At 45.7% G+C, this 21,660-nt stretch overlaps 1 protein-coding gene across 1 annotated transcript in view; it reads right to left on the bottom strand.

Annotated features, from left to right (window-relative positions):
- The window catches only part of PROM2 (prominin 2), a 379,221-nt gene that overhangs the window by 9,308 nt on the left and 348,253 nt on the right, over positions 1-21,660 (bottom strand). The window contains exons 20-23 of the mRNA XM_086943323.1: positions 21,247-21,315; positions 11,013-11,102; positions 8,034-8,140; positions 4,102-4,198 (exon numbers count right to left, since the gene is read on the bottom strand). Of these exons, the coding sequence (XP_086799449.1) occupies positions 4,129-4,198; positions 8,034-8,140; positions 11,013-11,102; positions 21,247-21,315 (336 nt within the window). The 3' untranslated portion in view covers positions 4,102-4,128. The remainder of the gene's footprint in view (positions 1-4,101; positions 4,199-8,033; positions 8,141-11,012; positions 11,103-21,246; positions 21,316-21,660) is intronic.

Below are 21,660 nucleotides of genomic sequence, written 5' to 3'. Positions count from 1 at the left end.
TTTTGATATTTTTAATGTATGGGATGTTTAATAATTGGTAATATATTGTGTTTTAATTATTTGTAATTATTATTAGCATTTTTATATAATTATTCATGTTTATGTCCATATTGTGTTTATTATTGTTTACATTTATGTTAATTTTGTTTTTGAGTCATAGAATTAATTATATATTTTCTAAATGCATATATTTTGTATGCAATATTGTTTTTATAGTTAATATATATTTTTAAAGTTAATATAATGTAAAATATTTTACATTTGATATCCCTGCCTGTTTAATGATGATAGTTTGTTCCACAATTTTTTTGTAGTCAATGTTATGTATTTTACATAGAAAGTATACTGAGTCGATATTTTTGTCCTGGATATTGTTTTGGCAATATTTAGTACTGTGAATTTTTTGGGGTTGGTTTAATTATGTCAGGGTGAAACTGTAAAAATTACACCTCCAAAATAGGGCCTGATTATGAGTTCTGCGGTCTGATGGACTGCCAAACCCATGGTGGTGGTGCGGATACCGCCGCACCTGCTGTCCAACCGCCCTATTACGAGTTGGGTGGTCAGACCACCACGGAACCGCTGCTACCGCCAGTGATTCGCGATCCCTGTTGGTCCTGCAGCGGTCTGAGGCCTGCAATATGCTGGTGGTGCACTGTAACACTGCCAAGCATATTATGAGTTTCCTCACCACCACAGTTTCAATGGTGGTGAGCCGGTCATGAAAAGTGTGGTGGTGAGGAAGCTAAGGAGGCCCTATAGGATCCCTGTTGCCTAGGGGGCCATGGGGATGCATGTAGAGGGGCACATGGTGTGCCCCCCTGTATGCATGCACCCCCAGTTCCTGCACAGCATGGACTTAACAGCCCATGCGTGCAGGAACTTGCTTTGGGATTCCAATTTTGGTGACTTTCTAAGGCTCACTGCCAGGGACAACGAAAGCACTATCTGCCAGACCAGGAGAAAACACCTAATCGACGGGTTTGACAGTGTGGGAGCGGGGCAGTGGTGTGGCGGCCCACTCCCACACCGCCAGACTTGTAATCAGGCCCTTAGTCTCCACATCTATTGGAGTTGGCCTTTTGGATGTTACTAATTGCGGATGGGCGTAAGGAGAGATAGTTGGCTGCACCTGACACCTATCCCCTTTTTGTCTGAAACCTGCAGCACACAGCCTGAGACGATAAGCTTCTGGTGTGGGCATCACATTTATGTTGTAGCTGTACATGAACTTTGATAGTTTGCAGCTGTTCCTTTTTTATTGTGTAAACCCAAAACGCTAGATCTCACAGAACTGACTCTGTATGTACTTCGGCTGCCTGCAGTATTAGTTGGGCACATGGTGAGGCTTTCAGTCATATTTTGCAACTATCGATCAATTATATAATTTAATTTCATAGATAATGTCATGCTAGAGGGCATGAGTAGTGCATGGTGGATACGAATTAAGATTTGTGCATTTTCAGGTGTTCTCAATATTTTCACACCAATATTTGCCATCATTAAAATAAGACAGTTCAGTTGAGGAACGCAAGAAAGGCAGCATAGATGCCCCAATAGTTTTAAAAGATGCAGATAAGACACCGTTTCTCATTTTCTTTACATCTCTTCTTGGTTACCCAGGGAGTTGTTTCATACACTTTTGCTGGTGGATCTTGAGTTATGTGATAATGGGTTAATGCCAACTGGACAAGGAACCTTTATTAGGCCCTTCTAGGTTAATTGGAAGGAGAACCGTACACGATCCATGATGCATACCAGCCTCGTCAGATCTACAGGAGCCTCCTAATAACATGAATATCAGGGGATAGGATACTACGGGATAGCACAGTCTCACATGATCCCTAATAACAGAACAAGCATGCAGAATTCTAAGAGGTCAGTCATCCCCACGTGACACTAAGGATCAGGCCACACTTGCTGGGTTATAACAACCAGGTCCAGCAACAGTACATGAATAGGACAGCCTCAAAAGACGCTCAGAGATATATCACCTGAATTGGAAACCTTTTGGGGGCAGTTCAGACTTACAGATTCACATGAGAAGACCAGTCTTACAAGATCCTTAAGAATAAGACAGTATAACAGAATATTTAGGGACAGATCTCTCATCGTCAAAAGTGAGTTAGGCTAAGGGTATCCTTAGGAATAGGTAAGTACCATTCTCGAGGGCAGGTCAGCTTTATGGATCCATTTGCAGGTATCCAAATTTCTAGATCAAGCTTTCCTGCAGATGCTAAGAAGGTGACCTCTGAGGCTGGTGTACCACCCCAGAGAGGTACAAAATTAAGGTGTCATGTGGTGTGTGTGGGTGTTGGGGCACCTGGGATATCTTTAAGGCCAGTATTGGATTCAAAAACCTCTCTGCCGCCTTCGACCACACCCTGCGCGCACGCCTCCATGATGAAGGGATCCATGACAAAACCCTGAACTGGATCACCTCCTTCCTTACCGGCAGAACGCAGAGAGACCGCCTCCCCCCATTTCGATCCGAAGCCACTATGATCACCTGCGGCGTACCCCAAGGATCATTCATCAGCCCGACCCTTTTCAATATCTACATGGCACCACTCGCCAACATCGTCCGAGCGCACCACCTCAACATCATCTTGTACGCCGATGACACCCAGCTGATCCTCTCCCTCACCAAGGACCCGGCCACCGCCAAATCCAACCTCCACGAGGGAATGAAGGCCATCGCCGAGTGGATGAAGACCAGCCTTCTGAAACTGAACTCTGACAAGACGGAAGTCCTCATCCTCAGCTCCACCCTCTCCACATGGGACGACTCCTGGTGGCCGGCCACGTTGGGAGCTGCCCCAACACCCACCAACCACGCACGCAACCTGGGGTTCATCCTAGACTCAACACTCTCTAAGACCCAGCAAGTCAATGCTGTCTCCTCCTCCTGCTTCAACACCCTCCGCATACTTCGTAAGATCTACAGATGGATCCCCAATGAAACCAGAAGAACGGTCACCCAAGCCCTCGTCAGCAGCAGGCTGGACTACGGCAATGCCCTCTAAGCGGGAACCATGGCCAAACTCCAGAAAAGACTCCAACGCATATAAATGCCTCCGCACGCCTCATCCTCGGATTCCCGCGCCACAGTCACATCACCGCCCACGTGAGAGACCTGCACTGGCTCCCGGTCAACAAGAGGATCACCTTCAAGTTTCTCACCCACACTCACAAAGCACTCCACAATGCCGGCCCAGCATACCTCAACGATGGACTCATCTTCTACACCCCGAACCGCCAGCTTCACTCCGCTGACCTCGCCTTCGCGACCGTCCCAGTTTCCGCCGAACGACCACCGTCAGCGGATCATTCTCCTACCTCGCTGATAAGACATGGCAATGCCCCCCCATCCACCTGTGACAGACCCAGGACCTGCGGACCTTCAGGAGACGTCTCAAAACCTGGCTGTTCAATCTGTAGCTGCTTCATCCCCCACCCAAACCAGCGCCTTGAGACCGTCTCGGTGAGTAATGCGCTTTAGAAATGTTTGATTGATTGAAAAAAAAGCCCAGTTCTGGGTCCTGTGAGAAATCTGTCAGTTAGTGTCTGAGGCACATGGAGCCCAGGTTTTGGTTTGAGGTGAGTATTGGGCCCCATTGAAGGTCATGATGACAGGCTCCTTTGAAAGTTTATCATGTGACTTGACACCAAACACTTATCCTGGATTTTGCTCTATAACATTGGAGTCCTGTGAACTTTATGTGGCTGGTATTGTTGCTTGAGAGGCACAGAATGGTATCAGGAACTCTGTGATATGTGTGAGGGTTTCCCTGGTCAAAGTCACGGCTTGGTTTCTGTGATATTGAGCAGGAAGCAGTTGATGTCCCTCTTTGGAAAGTTTTTGCAAAGCCTGGAGGCACATTCAGATATACGAAAGGGCCAGAATGTGGGGACTCTTTTAACATCTGTAAACTGTGGCCCCGGGATGCCCAAGTTCGGGGACTTCTGTGGAGAATTAAGGTTGGGGTCACTGTGATGTCTTCGATGTGGACCCCGATGAAACTGACGAACAGGCGTCCTTTGAAACATGTGAGGTTTCACCCAAAGGAGAATGGAGACTGGAGTAGACACAGTCCTCACCTCAATTTCTGTTGGCAGAAACAGGCCTCACAATTCTACAGATGTCACACGAGGGATTTTAAATAAATGCAAATGCTCCTCTTCTGCGTAATGGAAGCTGCGGAGAGAAAACAGAGAGCAGGGATGTGAAGGAGAGGGGCTGAGAGGGAGGAATGATTTGCAAAGATAGCAACGAGATGAGAGGAAGACCTTGGGTGTTGAAGTGGGGTTGAAGCAACAACAGTGAAGATCTAAGTCAAAAGAAATAGCATTTTTGCTAGTAAGAGGATGAATAGATAAGAGTGTTATTAGGAGACAACACGGAGACGTAGGGATCAGAAGTGTGAGATGATTGCAAGGTTTTCCTCTTTGCCACAGCTGAGCACGGCCATCAATTCACCAAAAAGTCAGAGGTAGAAGAAGTGTCATCACACACACTTTTGCCTCAGGAACATCATGAGGTATATAATGTGACCTTTGACACTGAATCTACCCAGGAAGTAATATGACTTTAACCCTGATGCTATTACAATAATTGACATCGCTAAAGTTCCGTAATTACTACATGATTAAAATGGCAAGACAACACAGATAAATGTCTATTTTAGATACCACCTATATTTTAATTAGGATGTTAACATGATATGCTATGGGAAGATTATTCATTTCTTTTTGTCTGACATGAAAAATTGTGTTTGTTTAAATAGGAGGCTATAGTGCCTCAAAACAAAGAACGGCACCTAAATTATACATACACCACAAACTGATGATTTAATTGTTCCACTAGTACACAGCCCAACAAAAGTACTGATAAATCATAGAGACAGGCAAAAAACGAGATTTTTTAAAAAAACAGTAGAAGTTGTATCCCACTGTATTAATTGATCTGGACCTCATATTGGATGTCAATTATCTAACTGTCTTAAATAATTCTTTAATGTATTTTAATTTGTTTTCAGTTGTACGGCACTATCACTCTTACAAAGCACGCAGGGGAAGGTATTCAAACATTTTAGGCTGTTGACAAATGTACATTTGGGCATAAACTTATGTGTACAACCAAATTTGCCTTGCACACGTTTCTAAATGCTCGCAAGCAAGAACGTTTGTGGGCATTTACAAACTAATATCATTGTCTTTTCCAACCTGAAAAGCGTTGTAAATATACTTAAGCCAAGTGTTGAAATACAACTCTTTACAGAAAGGTAAAGGAAATGGACCACCCCCAGATTTGATGGGGAAGCAGGGGAAGGGGCTTCTCCTCGGGGTAAAATTATTTTTCCTGTGGACAAAAAAAGAAAAAAATTGAATTTGCACTGGGGAAGCCAATCCCCTGTTCGGAGTTCCCCTCCCCAGAGAGCTCCGTTCAGAGCAAATGCATTTCCAACAAGGAAATCACGTGACATCACCAAGGAACTTGTATGGAAACTTGTGCCAGACTCAGCGTCAGTGACGGCTGCTTCCTCTCTAAAGTCGTAGGGCGGCTGAGGGTAGGGAGAGGGATATGGGGGGGGGAATAAAATAAAGATAAAAAGACTTACCTGCCGCTCCACTACCACTAACACTGCCAGTCGCCTCGTTGTTCCTCTCGTCTGGCCCGGAAATGGGTGGGATTCAAAGCACAGGCTCCCCACCCAATCCAGACCCTGCTCTCCTGCTATACCTAGCATGAGAGCAGAGCCAGAATTGGTCTGAGCGGCCTCGTTTGCTGCTCAGACAGTGCTTGGGAGCCTGTGGCTTTTCTCCAACCTGGTTGTGCAACACAGCTGAGTTGGAGAAACATAAGTGCGCATATCTGTGTGGCCAGCCTAAGACAGTCCGCTAAACCGACATGCACACTTATAAGTGCACACTACTCCTCTCTGCCATGCTCGACCCGCTCTGCCCTATACTTGCTTCTTAGACTCCATCGCGGCTCAGAGAGCGATAAATGAAATGATAATAACCAAGCGTTATTATCCTTTTATTCATTATCTGTTTGCTGTGGGGAGACGCTCTTCTGCCATTACGGAGGTACCGTACCTCTCAGCGTTCCACGTTGATTCCTTGATTCGTTTGTGAATTCCAAAAAGTAGGGAATCTCTACTAGAACATAAATCCTTATTTCCGAGTGCAAATTTCATTCTTTTTTGTGACTTGGCCTCTAACTTCACAGTAACCAAACATGGCAACAACTTGTTCAAGAGTGTGCTTGGTTTTTTAATTTCAGTTTTTATTTAATTAGAAGAAGGTGCATTTCAGCGCTGTACTTATTTATTTGAAAACCCAAAAGGGTAATGCCCTGGTCCCAGTGGAAGCTGTAGTAACGAGTGATCATGAAAACAAAGCTTACCTTGTCTTCTTCACACTTATTTTGCCATCTCTGAGGCTGGGGTCGTAATGCAGTGCCAGGGGTCACAAAGAGCTAAAGAAGGGTAGAAGCTGCAACCACCACTGGCACCCCTAAATGATGTCCATGTATCTGTGTGATAATTGTGACATTTGGCACCAGCTTATGTCCCATACATCTATATTTAGTGCTAACAAAATTGTTCTGCAGAAGATTTTGTTGGCAGAAAACATTTAGGACCCTATAAAGAAAGCCATTTGCTCATGTAAAACAAGCACACGTGGATGTGTCTACAAGTGCAAGATAGTAACAAAAAGTAAATTTGAAGTCACAAATCCTTTTACTTTTGTTGAAAATTATCTCAGATTTGCTTAGGATTCTGAACTCGTAAATGTCACACAAGGGGAGGAGAGTTTTCAAGTTACGGTAAGCCTTGTTTTTGTGCAGTTCCCACACTAACTCGTTAGTTTGTGGCCATTCGTAAACACGCCACTGACCAATTCTCACCCTGGAATTGGTCAGAGAAATACTCCTGGCAAGCAGGAGTAAATCTTTTTCCAGGATAAGAGTGGGAAGGATCCATTCTAAGAATTAGGGTGTAGGAGAAGGCGTTTCTCTTTAGGAAAGAATATTTTCTCACTGGGGAAAGAAAACTACAAAAAAAAAACACGTCACTGCACGGATGTACTGACGTTTACACAACGTAAGTGTACACTAAATACAATTAAAGCGATGTTTTTGTTTTCAACCAGTTTCTTTTCTTCAGATTTTAAGCATAATAAAGACATACATGGTACAGGCCAGATACGAATAACATCAAACTGTCAAGGATCTATTGAACAGCATAAGATCTGCGGCATAAAGTCCTTGTACAAACTGGAAAGGCTACAAATCAATTATAGCACTGTTAATGTCAAAACGTGTGGAAGCAGGAATACCAAACAGCTTTCCTTTCCTGCAGTTTGCCTGGACACCTACAAGGGGTACTTCTTTCTATTCATATTCCAAGAACACTTGATGTATTGAGCATAAGCTTAAATTTGCACCAAGCTAAGGCATAACCATTTAGGTGCAGATTTATGACTTTTTCTGGTGAATCAGTGATTTAGGCCTCAATTACGAGTGCTTCGATACGATGCATGGATTTATCCTCACACCTGGCACATAGCATTAACCCATGGTAAGGGTCACTAGATACCTCCTGTATCAAGTTTGTGTGGTGAAATTTGGCATTACAAGCACAGTGTTTACTGCACTAATTTCAGCATGCATCCGATTTTGCACACATTTCCTCCTGATAATTTTCTCCCGATTTTATCTGAACAAGGGACAATTGCCGGTGCAGTTTTTATGCAAAATTTGGAATTCCAATATTCCTAAGGATAAGGAACTTCCCAAAACTTTTCTGGCAGAAAAAAAAACTTTGCACATCCCTAAAAGAGAGGAGAAAGGGAAGTGTGAAATAGACAAACTGGTGACATGTTGTAAGGCAATTGGGTAAGAGGTGGTGGCAGACATGTATATATTAGACACACAGTTAAGGTATGTGAATACAAAAGCACAAAGTCAATTCAATACCTGTGGAACACGAACTACGTAAAAAGAACATGAAATATTAACTCACCTTAACCGTCTCCGAATCGGTCGAAAATATTTTGATGTTTTCACAGCAAAGATGATGCTGGGGATTAGTAAAAGTGTGCACCATCCCAAGGAAAACCAGAAGGCATTCTGCAAGAAAGATTGGAAACGTCAATCCACCAGCCTGAACTCAACCAGAATGTGTTCTGTGAAAGAAAAGTATTACTAAATCATCGCGTGACGCAACCAGGACGGGCTCTGCAAAAGAAAGGCTATGTTACTACACGATCCTAAAAAGAAACAGAAGGCCTTCAACAACAGAAAAGGGACATGTCAATGTAATTTCCCCTTTCAAATAAATCCAGAAAGCTTCTGCAAGAAAGAAAGAATGCAGCACTGCAACTACTGAAGCACAGCCAGAAGGTGCCCTACAACCCTGGGGACATATTGCTGTACCCTACAAACACAACTTCAAGGTGGTCTGCATGAGAATAAAGAAGCCACTGTACTGTCTCAAACACAACCACAAGGTAGCTTTCAAAACACATTTTCACGAATACACCCCAGGATGTTTCACAACAGAAGGGATACATCACTACTATAAACGACAACCAAAATGCCCTCCACAGCTGAAGGGACATGTTCTTGCACCATCTCAAACACAATAACAAAATGGTCTGCAAGAGAAAACGAAAATATATCTACACTATCCCAAACACTATCAGAAAGCAGTCTGCAGGCGAAGGGAAATGACACTATACCATCCCAGATTCATCCCTAGAGGTTTTCATACAGAATGGATACTTCAGTACTACAAACTAAACACACCCAAAAGGTGCTCTACAAGACGAGGGGCTTATCTCTGTACCATCTCAGAGACATCCAGAATGTGTTCTGCAAGATAAAGGACAAGTTACAGCACCATGCCAAGTACAACCATTAGTTAGTTTACAAGTGAGAAGGGACACATCTCTGCATCAGCCAGGAACGGCACAAAGTTGCTATACAAGAGAAGGGACAAGTCACTGCACCACCTCAATCACAACTAGAAGGTGCTCCACAAAAGAAGAGGCCCATTACTGTTTCATTCCAAATACACCCAGAAGATGCTCTACTATCGAAAGAACACACTTCTACACTTTCACTGTGCCTTCCTAAATACAACCAGACGTTCTGCAAGAGAGAAAGGGCAAGGCACTGCAACATCACAAACACAACCGAAAGGTGCTTTGCAAGAGTGAAAGGATAAGTCACCTCACGATCCCAAACACAACCAGAAGGTGCTTTATACCATTTCAAATATAACCAGACGATGGAAAGGGACACGTCACAAAACCATCCATCCAACCGTTCATTGCGACATCCCAACCACAACCGAAAATTAACTAATAGAAGCAAGAGATGTACAGGACATGAGGCAATTCACAACATCATACCAAATGCAATAGAAATGAGTCTGTATGAGAGAAAGGATATGTCACTGTATCTTCCCAAACATTATTGCAAGGGATTCTGAAGACTGCCTATTCTCAAATACAACCAGAAGTAGTTCTACGTGAGACGGGCATATCACTACATTGTCCCAAACACAACCAGTCGAAGTTCTAGAACAACAGGGACATTCACTGCTCAGCTGTGGAGCAGCGTACTTTACGCTTCACCGTTTATATGTTACAATTATACATTTATATATTCATTTACGATATTTATATCCAACTTGTGACTTGATTTCTAATATGCAATCATTGTAAACACTAGGGATTCACATATAAATGTATAAACAATCAAATTACCCACTGTAACCATGTCTCTTTTATATTTACGTCTCACATATATTCTCAATATGCCCATGTCTATGCATAATCGTGTAACCAAGTTTCATGTTGACCATTGAGTTAACTTAGCCTGACTTTAGGCCCTAACTAAAAATATGTTTTAACCTTGCCAGTATGCTCTTTCTTCCTTTTGCATGTGTGTCATGCTTCTCTTTAGTTAGAGAAAGGCTTATTGTTTGTAACAGACAACTGATAGTGAGGCCTGCACGGAGGAATCGGCAATGAACTCAGAGAAATAATGGTCAAAGGAGACCTTCTATTTATCATGTAACAGGATGGTGGGAAGCTCAAGGTTGAGCTCTGCAGCCCCAGTTTCGATGAGATGGGAAACTTAAGGCTGTGTGCGGATGCCTCTCACTGTTAACAATTTGGTTGGTTCATGGTGGTGTAAGAGGTCATAAAGACGTTTTGAATCTATTGTTATATCTAACTGGTGTTTCTATAGTTAGTTAGTCAGATGTTTCCTGACCCTTGGAGAGAACAGATCTCTCTCTCTCTCTCTTGTTGAGCTTTTTCTTTAAGTGTAAAATGTTATGCTGAACACCTTTCCATTTCCTCCTGAACTTCTACTGAAGTTCATATTCTGTACTGACATTTTTTATGCTCCCCGAATAGAAACCCCTTTTTGAATTTCTGTTCTCAATCTATGTTTAGAATATTAAAGGGAAGTTTCTTTATGAACACCTGTTTGCGACAATTTGTTTTATTCTCGTTGTGGTTGTTATCATTCTGTATCTAAAATTTTTACTGCTAAGCTTATTGAGACATTTCAATCTACACGTCATATTGCTGTATGTTGTGTACTTATTTGTATTCTGTTTACATACTGGATTAATTCATATTCTAAAATAAACCCACTTAATCATAATTGTTGATATCTCAATAACAAGGACAGAAGGTTATAAGGAATTGAGGATGGTGCATCCTCATTGGAAGGAACCTCCAGAGTTTTGTTGCTTGATAAAGACCACTGTTTTCATCATTGATCAGCCTTATTTGGGTCAGTATCAATAAGTTTTATTGGGAGCTCAAGTGAAGTGAATAAATGTGGGCTGCAATGAGATAAAGGGTGTTAGACGAGTTAAAGAACAAGATGAAGTGGAGTGACAATGGTGGAACAGGGGGTAGGAGGAAGAGAGATGACGTTAGTGTCAGAGGAGCCAAGGAGAATCCATTCATCTCTTTACCCATGGATTGAGGACATTTTCACAGAGAGCAACCCTCGCATTGTCCAACGAGACAGATATTGGCCGACAAGTGGCTACTTCTAGGACGATCTGTTGAGAGAGAGAAAGAATAAGACATCAGAGCTGCTCCTGGGAAACCACAGCATGAATGAATAAACCAGCAGATGCAGCATGTTGGAACTGGGATTTCTGGTTGGCTAAGGTTTGCACCAAAGCCAGGCAGAAACCACCACTCTAGTCAGGATAAGGGAGTTACACTCCTAAAATAACCCCTGCTCAACCCCCTTGGTTGCTTGGCACGAGCAGTCCGGCTTCACTCAGAGGCAGTGTGTAAAGTATTTGCATATAACCAACAGTAATACAGTGTAAGCACTACAAATGGACACCACACGAGTTTAGAAAAATATCCAATATTTTTTTATACTCAAACAAGACCCAAATACGATAAATATCCACAGTACAGTACTTTAAAAATAGTTGTGTTGCAAAAATGTCTTCAAATTGCAAAGTTACATTGAAAACACAGTTCGTACGAGTCGGTAGCTCGGTCCGAGCCTATCACGATGCTGAAAACAACAGATTCTCACAGTTCTAGCTGACCGCGTCGGTAAGGGCCAGCAACAGCGGGATAGACTCGTTAACAGTACCTTTCGTAATGTGACTCACAAGGCGGTTGCGAGTCAGTCTTGGCATCCGTCACGTTTGCAATACAAAGTGGCAGCGGTGCACGGTGCGGTGTCCCTCGATGTGGAGCGAGCAGCGGCTCGGTGACGATCATCCAGATGGCGTCGGTGAGACCAAGGTGGGCGGTGCAGGGCGAGATGGTGCTCAATGCAGTGCTGGCAAGTTGCAATGCAGCGACAGAGCCGGTTGGCAGGAATCGGTTCCCAGAGGGTGGTGAAGTCTTTGCAGTCTCTGAGACTTCTTAACAGGAGGCCAGCTCAGTTTCAGGCCCTTGGAGATTCTCAGCACAAGTAGAGAAAGTTCAGTCCAGTCCTTCCACTGCCCAAGGCAGAAGCAGCAGCTGCAGGCCAACCCAACAAAGCAACAACACAGAAAAGGGGCAGAACTCCTCCTGGCAGCTCTTCCAGCTCCTCTTCTTGGCAGGTTCCTTGATTCCAGTGAGATCTAAAGTCGTGGGGCTTGGGTTCCAATATGTATACCAGCAATTCCTTTGTCCTCTTAAGGCAGAGGGGCCTGGATCTAGTTCAAACCAGTTTGGGGTGCATTCAGCCAGGGTGCACCTTCTTTCTTTGTCAGTGTGGGCCAGGGTCCTCAGACACACCACAGGAGGTGGAGCCAGCATTGTGTAAGGTGATCTCAGCCCTATACACCGCTACTCCTCCCACCCATCTAGGTGTAGATGTGCCTATTCAGCCTGGCTGAAGCCCCTGTCTCCCCCCAGCCCCGTCACTCACAAACCAGACAGCAAATACACACGCTGGCAGAGTCAGACTGGATGGTTAGGTCAGAAAATGCCAGCTTTCTAAAAGTGGCATTTTCAAACACAGAATGTTCACTTAAAGATGTATTTTATCATTCTGAGTTCAGGCATATTAAACTCGAATTTCTACCATGTCCTACAATGTTCCCTAGGATCATAGGAAGTAAAGATCAAACTGCCCAGCCTGGCCCATTGAGAACAGGTAACCTTGCAATAGTGAAAAACGAAATAGGCTGTAATTCACTACCAGGACATGCCACACACACCAGGGCACGTCCTGCCTTTTACCTACAACGCACCCTGCCCATGTGGGTACCTTGGGCCTACCTGAGGGGTGACTCACATGTACAAAAGGGAAGGTTTAGGGACTTGCAAGTGTGGGCACTTGCCAAGTCGGCATTGCAACCCCAGGCTGCGCACAGGCTCTGCAGTGGCAGGCCAGCGTTAAACTTTATGGACTGTTTACGTGGATGGCACAATCCAGTGCTGCAGCCCACCAACAGCATTTGATCTATAGGTCCTGGCACTCAGAGTAAAACCCGGGAGTTCAGAAAGCAAAAAGTCAGGGGAAACATGCCAAAAGATGCCAAGTCTAACACAGCACCTATACGATGAATCTAAAAATAGCCTAATAAGCATTTTTGAAACTCAAGAGCATGTCTTCTATGTTGTGGAGCACCAGCTTTGGGGAATATATTTTTTATTCTGTCTCTGAAGGCTGACTTTCCAGAGTTTAAGACTGGTGTATTGCAGTTCATAACTATGACCATTAATAAAAGCATATGGAGACTGGCTGCTTTAATTCCTAAGCATTTTGGGCAAAATTTCGTATGATATCCAGTTTCCTTCGTCTTTTTTTTGCCATATAATCTTTTTAATGTTTTTTAATGTGGTGTTTTTTTTTTACAACACTAGTATGCCCGCCACGTTTGACTTTTCTCTATAGACAGGGGAGATGTCTTCGAGAAGAGTGTGAATACACTAAAGCGTATGGATTCTGACCCATCTTGTAGGTGGAAGAGTCAAAATGGGATGTTTTATAGGGTCCGTCTCTCCATCCAGAAGAGAGGGTGGGGCAGGAGGGGTTGCCTCAGATGAGAAAGACCTTATGCCTGTTGTTTCTGTTACCGCCTCCTTCATCGTTCCTTGCTTGCTCTTATGCACTATATATGCTTTATAAGATCTGCATGGGACACAGAAGCTTATAGTTCAAAATAAATCAGATAATCTATTTGTATCCCTTAACTTTTTGACGCAAGGCTCTTAGTTGTCACTAAATAGTGAATTTGCCACTTCATTGCATAGCCAACAATATTTTTGCCAGGTTTGTAGCTTAAAAATATGTACAGGTATGTTTGAGGTTTGAGGATAAGGTGTTAGATTTTATCTTGCTTTATGGTCATATAGGAGGAGGCCACCCTTATAAGTGGCCCCAGGGTAGACAGGGGGTGCATAGCTACTTTGGGTGCATGTTCCACCACCGTATTAATCCCATTTGCCTACACAATTCCCACAGTTCTCATGATTGCAGATGAAACTGAGGGAACACAGTTTTGCCCGGAACTAGTGCTAGAATTGCGTCAGAAGGCTCGATCACTCAGAACTTCACATTACCCATAGCGTCGCTCTTCTTTGCGATGAAGGAGCCTGGAGATCAGTCCATGCACCTGGAAAGAGCAAGTCTGGACTCCATGGCATCTCTATTTCCCACCCTCTCAGGGTAGTTCCCTGGATGGGTAGGACATCTACTTGTAGACAATGGGGCATATTTACAAGGGCATTGCTCCACAGTAACTTCACTTTTAACGAAGTTTCTGTTGGGCGCAATGCCCTGCTCTATATTTACAAAGTGGCGTTAACCCACTTTTTGTGGCTTAATGCGCTTTGTAAATATGGTGCTCTTTCCCACAGGTATATGTGAGAAAGGGGCGTGCAATGGGTGTTTCCTGTGGGCGTTTTACCACAACACCCATTGCTTTTTTACGCTGCCCCAGACTTAAAAGGATGTGTAAATCTGAGGCAGTGGAATGCTAGCCTATGTATCTCTTTACTGAATATTTGAACAGGCTAGCTTCCAATCAAGAGGCACCTTTGTAGCTCGTGAGTTCTTGCACATACGTTGAATCCATCTTCTACTCAACCCTCATGTAGTCCATATGTATCTCCGTTGATCTTGACTGAATATTTTTCATACAGTCAACCCAGAGAGCAGTATCTGACATGATTTACTCATACCTGCGGTTGTGATAGCATCGAGCCATGCAGGTCTCTGCCTATAATACACCCCTGTTGGTTAAGGTGTGACAAGTGGTTCATGTACAATAAGATTGTGTAACTCAGGATTTTACTAAAATCTTCAAAAGGTTTCCAGTGACTCACAGACTTGCAGCTTCTTATTTCTTTTTAAAAAACACGTCCACAAACACATTTCACACTCTCTACTATTCACAGTGCTTGAAATCTCTAACACTTCCATGACAACCTCCTCTCTGTGTTAGCCCTTTCCACTTCACTCTCGTCATGTGTTGTTCCTGCTGTCTACCTTGTCTTCCCTATTCTACCTTCACTCACTTGCTTATTAGCTGGTTTATATTTGAAATCTTTGTGCAGTTCTGCCGTGGTTTTTCCTTTTTCTAAAAATACCTCTTCTACATCTGTTTCTTTCGTGATCATTATATTTCCACTGTTAGCGTCTCCCCTGCTGATATTTTCGGAGAAGCAGGTATACCACTTACCATCAGCACAGAAATTGTCTCCAGGGACCCATTGTTGCTGCCTGCCATTTGCTATTTGCTTTCTTTGTTTTCCTCTTCTGTCTTGTTTGATTCCTACATCAGAATCACCAAACTCAAATATACATTTAAACAAAATCCCGAAGTTTTATTTGTTTATGAAAATGAAAGTAGCTTAAAAGATAAAGTAACTATCGTATGCCATTTCTTTGAAGCACAGATGTCGCTTGAGTCCCCCTAAGGCATGTCCTGACTCCCAGCACCACACAGTTAACATCAAAGTCCCAAGCCACAAACATTTTTAACATTAAAGCACATGCAGCAGCACATGAAATAGGTACCAGAAGGTATCTTCAAGTGTGGACAACCATGTGGCACAAACCATGTGGGCATTCGTTCACATGCAAGTCGTAACAGCGCCTTGTTTTTAGGGGGCACATTGGTGGAATAAAGTACAGTCATACATTGATTCCGTGGTGCTGTACTAAGATTTTGTCATAACTGATCACCACATCTATTTCCTATACTTCTGAGTAGGTTTAATTCAGCAAGACCACCTCTTAGATCCATTAAAAAACCATGAAGGCCTGCACAGAATCATTCTTGCCACCTGCCCATCTGACCTTACAACCAAGAGTTTCCCCTCCAGCTCTTCCACGTTTATTACCTCAAAGTGTAGAAATGATTTTCTTGACCTCAGGAACCCATGCCACCACCAAAAAGATAAGAGGCAAGCTGAGCAAGAAGGGAAGGAAGGAGAAGACCCAGGAGGAAGAGGGAGACGCCGAAGAGCAACAACAACTGAGCCTTCTGAAGTTTACCAGGCCACACCAGGATTCTCTTGGGCGCATTCTCTGAAATATTGGCTCATTTTAGGTAGCTTCTGTTGCTCAGATGGTTAATTCCCAAATTCGCCATTACATCCATCTAAATTCTTATGTACTGTTCGAAAGCCTTGATGGGCAAAATCAAGGATACCTACAAAAACTCCTTATGTTATATCCCAGCAAGCGGCTTCCAATCAGCTACCCTCCAGCCTGATTCAACAAAGAAGAATGTTGTGGGGATCCAAGAACTCAAACTCTGGGACAATCCCATCTTCAAGGCAGAACCTAATGACCAGCATGTCAGAAAACTCAACCAAAAGGGAACTGATATTGCTGGATTTTAACTAGTTACTTGCACAAAACTAGGGCTTGAGGGGCACTAGATAGAGGTCCCCTGCATCCAGTTGTACTTACTTACCATCTACCACCATTCAAGTCTAATCATAACCTTCTGTGCTATCTAGTTTTCAAAAATTGGAGCATGTCACAAACATCTCCATAGACATAGCTATGTTCTCCACCTTTGGTCATGAGTAACAAGTTCCTAGCCATGTACCATCAGATTTGTGCATGTCAGAAGTAACTCACTGATCTCCATAGCTTAGTGGCCGTCCTCTCATTATGTGCATTCCTTAATTTTCTCAGTGTGGGTATTGTAGGTAATTGACCCGGTCACTCCACTACCGCACGGCCCCCGTGTGCCCGGATTCTGCGGCCGCTGCCTGCTTGACCCTCTTGCTGCCGCCTCTCCTTAGGGCTCCTGCTCTCCAGGCTTGCCCTCGCTCTCCAGGCTTGCCCAGGCTTGCCCTCGCTCTCCCCTGCTCCGCTTTCCCGCTCTTTCCCCCCTCTGCTCCCCGCCGCTGCTTTCCTGCGGCCCGCCCCCTCTCCTGTCCCCCACTCCCCATTCGCCACCCCGCTCCCGCCTCCCAGCTGCTCCTCCCTCCCACTTCGCCATAAATGGGGGGGACCGCGCGTACGCGCAGCGGCCAGGCGCAGCGGGCGCGCCGATTGCACGACGAAGGCACGCCAAAGGTAAACCCGTCTACGCACATCCACGCCTGGACCGCGCCCAGCGCCAGAACCCCTGGACCCCGCCAGAGCAAGCCTACCCGACTGAGCTACGACACCGCCACCCTCCACGCCACCCTCTACAACATCCAGCCTGCTACCAAGCCACCCCGAAACACACCCACGGAGCCTGCACCTGCCACGCCTGCTACTTCACCTGCACTCGGTCCTGCACCGCGCCAGCCAAAACAGCCACCAACAACAACCACCTCAATTGCATCCTGCTCAACACCCGCTCCATCCACAGGCACGCCGTCGAACTATGGGACCTTCTGGACAAAATGGCACCAGACATCGCCTTCTTCACAGAAACCTGGATGAACGCCTCCTCAGACCCTGACATCGCCATTACCATCCCGGACGGCTACAAGATCATCCGGAGGGACCGCGTCAACCAGACTGGAGGAGGCTTCGCCATCGCCCACAGAAACACTATCTGCAAAACGACCAACACCGACGACACCCTCGCCACCGCAGAGCACCTGCACTTCCAGATTCACACCGACCCCAAGACCACCCTCAGAGGAACCCTCATCTACAGACCCCCGGGGCCACGCTCACACTTCCCAGACTTCATCAGCCCGCTCGTCCTCGCCTCCCCTGACTACATCCTCCTAGGAGACCTCAACTTCCACCTGGAGAACCAGGACAACAACACCACCGCCCTACTAGACAACCTCGCCAACCTCGGATTCAAGCAACTGGTCAACACCCCCACCCATTACGCCGGCCACACGCTCGACCCTGTCTTCTCCTCCAGCAACTTTTTGGAAAAAAGAATGAGCACACCGGGTTATGTGTACTGGTATTTCATGAGTAACCTTGACATGCATGTTTTAGTAAATCATTTTCCACCCATTGATATCTGATATGTATTATTTATTTTTTGTATTTGATATTTGTTATTTTTTTCCTCCAACTTTCTGTCTCTCTTTTTTTCACATATATACACACTTTTTTGTTATAATTTTTGGTACAAAAGACATTATTACATATAATACATTGCAGTGATTTCACATAAAATACATTTTTAAAAATATCATCACAGATTATGACTTAATTTATAGACGCAGAATTAATTCCTTCAACGCGTTTCGGCTGTTCGCCTTCCTCAGGAAATCTGCCTTGTTCTTTTCTACATTGACAGTGGCTTATTTAATGCAAAGTTGAGGCTTCCGTTAGGTATATTTCTCAACTTGTACCAGAGCGACCGAGACCCGATTCTTTCTTCCTCTAAAGATGCGTGGCTGTCTACCGGTCCTGCTGTCAGGTTGGTAAAATGCTTCTATTGTAATAATCAGCTCGCAAAGTTGCAACGGTTTGACCTGGAATGAATCTGTAAGGTCTTTTAATCTCAGTTGAATTGCCGGTTCAGAAATTTAACGTCTTGATACGGTCATCTTTGAGTTGCCGCCTCCTTATGTTTGACCACGTATCTGATATCTTAACGGCGAACTTCTACGTGTGCCACTGGATCTGGATCTAGAACTTCAGCAACCACATCTCCTTCAGCCACACCACCGAGCTCCACTGGACCGACCACAGCTGCGTACACTTAAACTTCAGGAAAACAACGACCCACCACCTCCCTCAACAAACCCCCCCCAAGATGCTGGAGCAAGATCACCACCGACCAACTCACCACCTCCTTGCGCCTAAACCCTCCCACCAACACCACGGACCCCAACAAAGGAGCCCGCAACCTCATACAGTGGATCACCGACTGCTCCGACACCCTTGCTCCACTGAAAAACCCTCTCAGCAACCTCAACAGCAAAAAAGCCGCGTGGTTCACCAACGATCTCAAAGACTCCAAGAAATCCTTCTGTGACCTCGAGAAAGCCGGGCGCCACAACCAGTCAATGGATAACATGACAGCCCTCAAGACCGCCACCCGCTAACACCACCAGCTGATCTGCACCATCAAAAGGTCATCCTTCAGAGAACAACTGGACAACAACACCCACAACAGCAAGGAACTCTTCAACGTCCTGAAAGAGCTCTCCAACCCCAACGCAAGCGACAACGACATCACGCCTTCTCAAGACCTCTGCAACTCTCTGGCCACCTTTTTTCACCGTAAGCTCGTCGACATACACAACAGCTTCGGCGCTCAGAACACGTACCCCACCACCAAACCTACACCCCCCACCACCACCATGTGCGCCTGGACTCAGGTCATCACGGAAGATACCACCCACACGATGAACACCATCCACTCAGGCTCCCCAGCCGATCCCTGCCCACACCACATCTTCAACAAAGTCAACTCCATCATCGCACCCATACTTCAGGACATCATCAACAACTCCTTCATATCCGCCACCTTCCCGGAGAGCTTGAAGCACGCAGAGATCAGTGCCCTCCTGAAGAAACCCACGCAGACCCCTCAGACCTCAAGAACTTCCGCCCCATCTCGCTCCTCCCCTTCCCTGCAAAAGTCATCGAGAAAACCGCCAACAAACAGCTGACAGCCTTCCTGGAGACAAACGGCTCCCTCGATCCATCGCAGGCTGGATTCCGAGCAAACCACAGCACCGAGACTGCCCTCATCGCGGCCACCGACGACATCCGGACTCTGCTGGACAACGGAGAAACAGCCGCCCTCATCCTGCTCGACCTTTCGGCTGTGTTCGACACGGTCTGCCTCTGCACCCTGACAACCCGCCTCCGCCACGCCGGGATCCACAGAAAGGCCCTGGAATGGATCACCTCCTTCCTCTCTGACAGCACCCAAAGAGTCTGTCTCCCGCCCTTCCTCGCAGAAGCCACCAAGATCAATTGCGACGTACCTCAAGGCTCCTCGCTCAGCCCCACCCTCTTCAACATCTACATGAGCCCCCTCGCAGCCATCGCACGCAAGCACAACCTCAACATCATCTCCTACGTCGACGATACCCAACTGATCCTCTCCCTCACCAACGACCCCACCTCTGCCAGAGCCAGCTTCCAGGACGGAATGAAAGACATCTACTGGATGAAGCTCAGCCGCCTGAAACTGAACTCAGACAAGACGGAAGTCCTTATCCTCGAGCCATCCATCTCCGCCTGGGACGACTCCTAGTGGCCCCCTGCTCTGGGCCCTCCACCCAAGCCCATGGACCACGCACGCAACCTGGGCATCATCCTTGACTCCTGCCTCAGGATGGCCAGGCAAATTAACGCCGTTACCTCCTCCTTCTTCAACACACTCCGCATGCTCCGTAAGATCTTCCGCTGGATCCCCACTGGAACCAGGAAAATGGTCACCCAGGCCCTCGTCACCAGCCGTCTGGACTACGGGAACACCCTCTACGCTGGGACCACCGCCAAACTACAGAAAAGACTCCAGCGCATACAGAACGCCTCAGCACGACTCGTCTTGGACATCCCCCGACACAGCCACATCTCCGCCCACCTGAGGGACCTGCACTGGCCCCCAGTCAGCAAAAGGATCATGTTCAGACTCCTCACCCACGCACACAAGGCTCTCCACGACTTGGGCCCCGAATACCTCAACAATCTCCTCACGTTCTACACGCCAACCCGCCAGCTCCGCTCCGCCAGCCTCGCCCTCGCCACCTTCCCACGGATCCGCAGTACCACCACCGGAGGAAGATCCTTCACCTACCTGGCGGCCAAGACCTGGAACACCCTCCCCACCCACCTACGACTCACCCAGGACCATCTCCCCTTCAGGAAGCAACTCAAGACCTGGCTTTTCGAGCAGTAGCAGCCCCCCACCCCCACCAGCGCCTTGAGACCCTAGCGGGTGAGTAGCGTGCTTTGCAAATACTCTTGATTGATTGATTGATTGTTTGTGTTTACAAATAAAAAATGGGGATGATGGTCAAGAGAGGGAGGTGGTTTGGACCTAGGCTGCGATGCTGGCTTGTAGACCCTGTCTTCAACACTTGACTGAAATCGTATGATACTGAGCATCTCGCTTAAATGCCAAGGGCCTACAATTGTAATAAAGGTGATGAAATAATGTTCTAAACGTGCAACTGAAATATGCAAAAGCTCTCATTTGCAGTGCAAGTGATCCTTTTGTTCCCCAGCTATCTTTGCGCTACAAATAATTTAAATAAAGATGAAACACTTAGAAAGTGTATTGAATCAGGTATATGTATAGATTCCCTCCAACAAGCCACCGGCAAAGGTGTGCAGCAAGCGATACTCACCGTTCTGTTAACCCAATCGACATATTGCACGAAATATTCCAGCTCTTTCTTCACGAAGCACTCTATCTCCTGGGGTAGACAAAAACAGAGCATTCTTTAAAGATTTATAGTTTTGGATTTTTTTTAGATGCACTGCTCTTCTTGAGTCATAGCTCAGTTCCTGTGGGCCAGAGGCCAACCACTAGAGGCTGCCTTGTTCCTCACATCACTGGCCTTGTTTACACCAATAGGGACACACACACTCCCCACGTCAAAGGTCCAACCACTCCCACTGAGTCTTGGTCATTCCACCAACATCATTTATTTATCTGAGTATACAACACTTTTCTGAAAGCTAAAACATGACCTGGAGGTTGCAGAATGCTGACAAATTATACAAACCTTGGACATATAAATATCTTCTAGGTACGTAGA

Source organism: Lissotriton vulgaris, chromosome 11 (genome assembly GCF_964263255.1).
Source record: "Lissotriton vulgaris chromosome 11, aLisVul1.2, whole genome shotgun sequence".
NCBI lineage: Eukaryota > Metazoa > Chordata > Amphibia > Caudata > Salamandridae > Lissotriton > Lissotriton vulgaris.
Note: the sequence above shows the minus strand (reverse complement) of the source record. Positions and strands in the feature narration are given on the sequence as shown.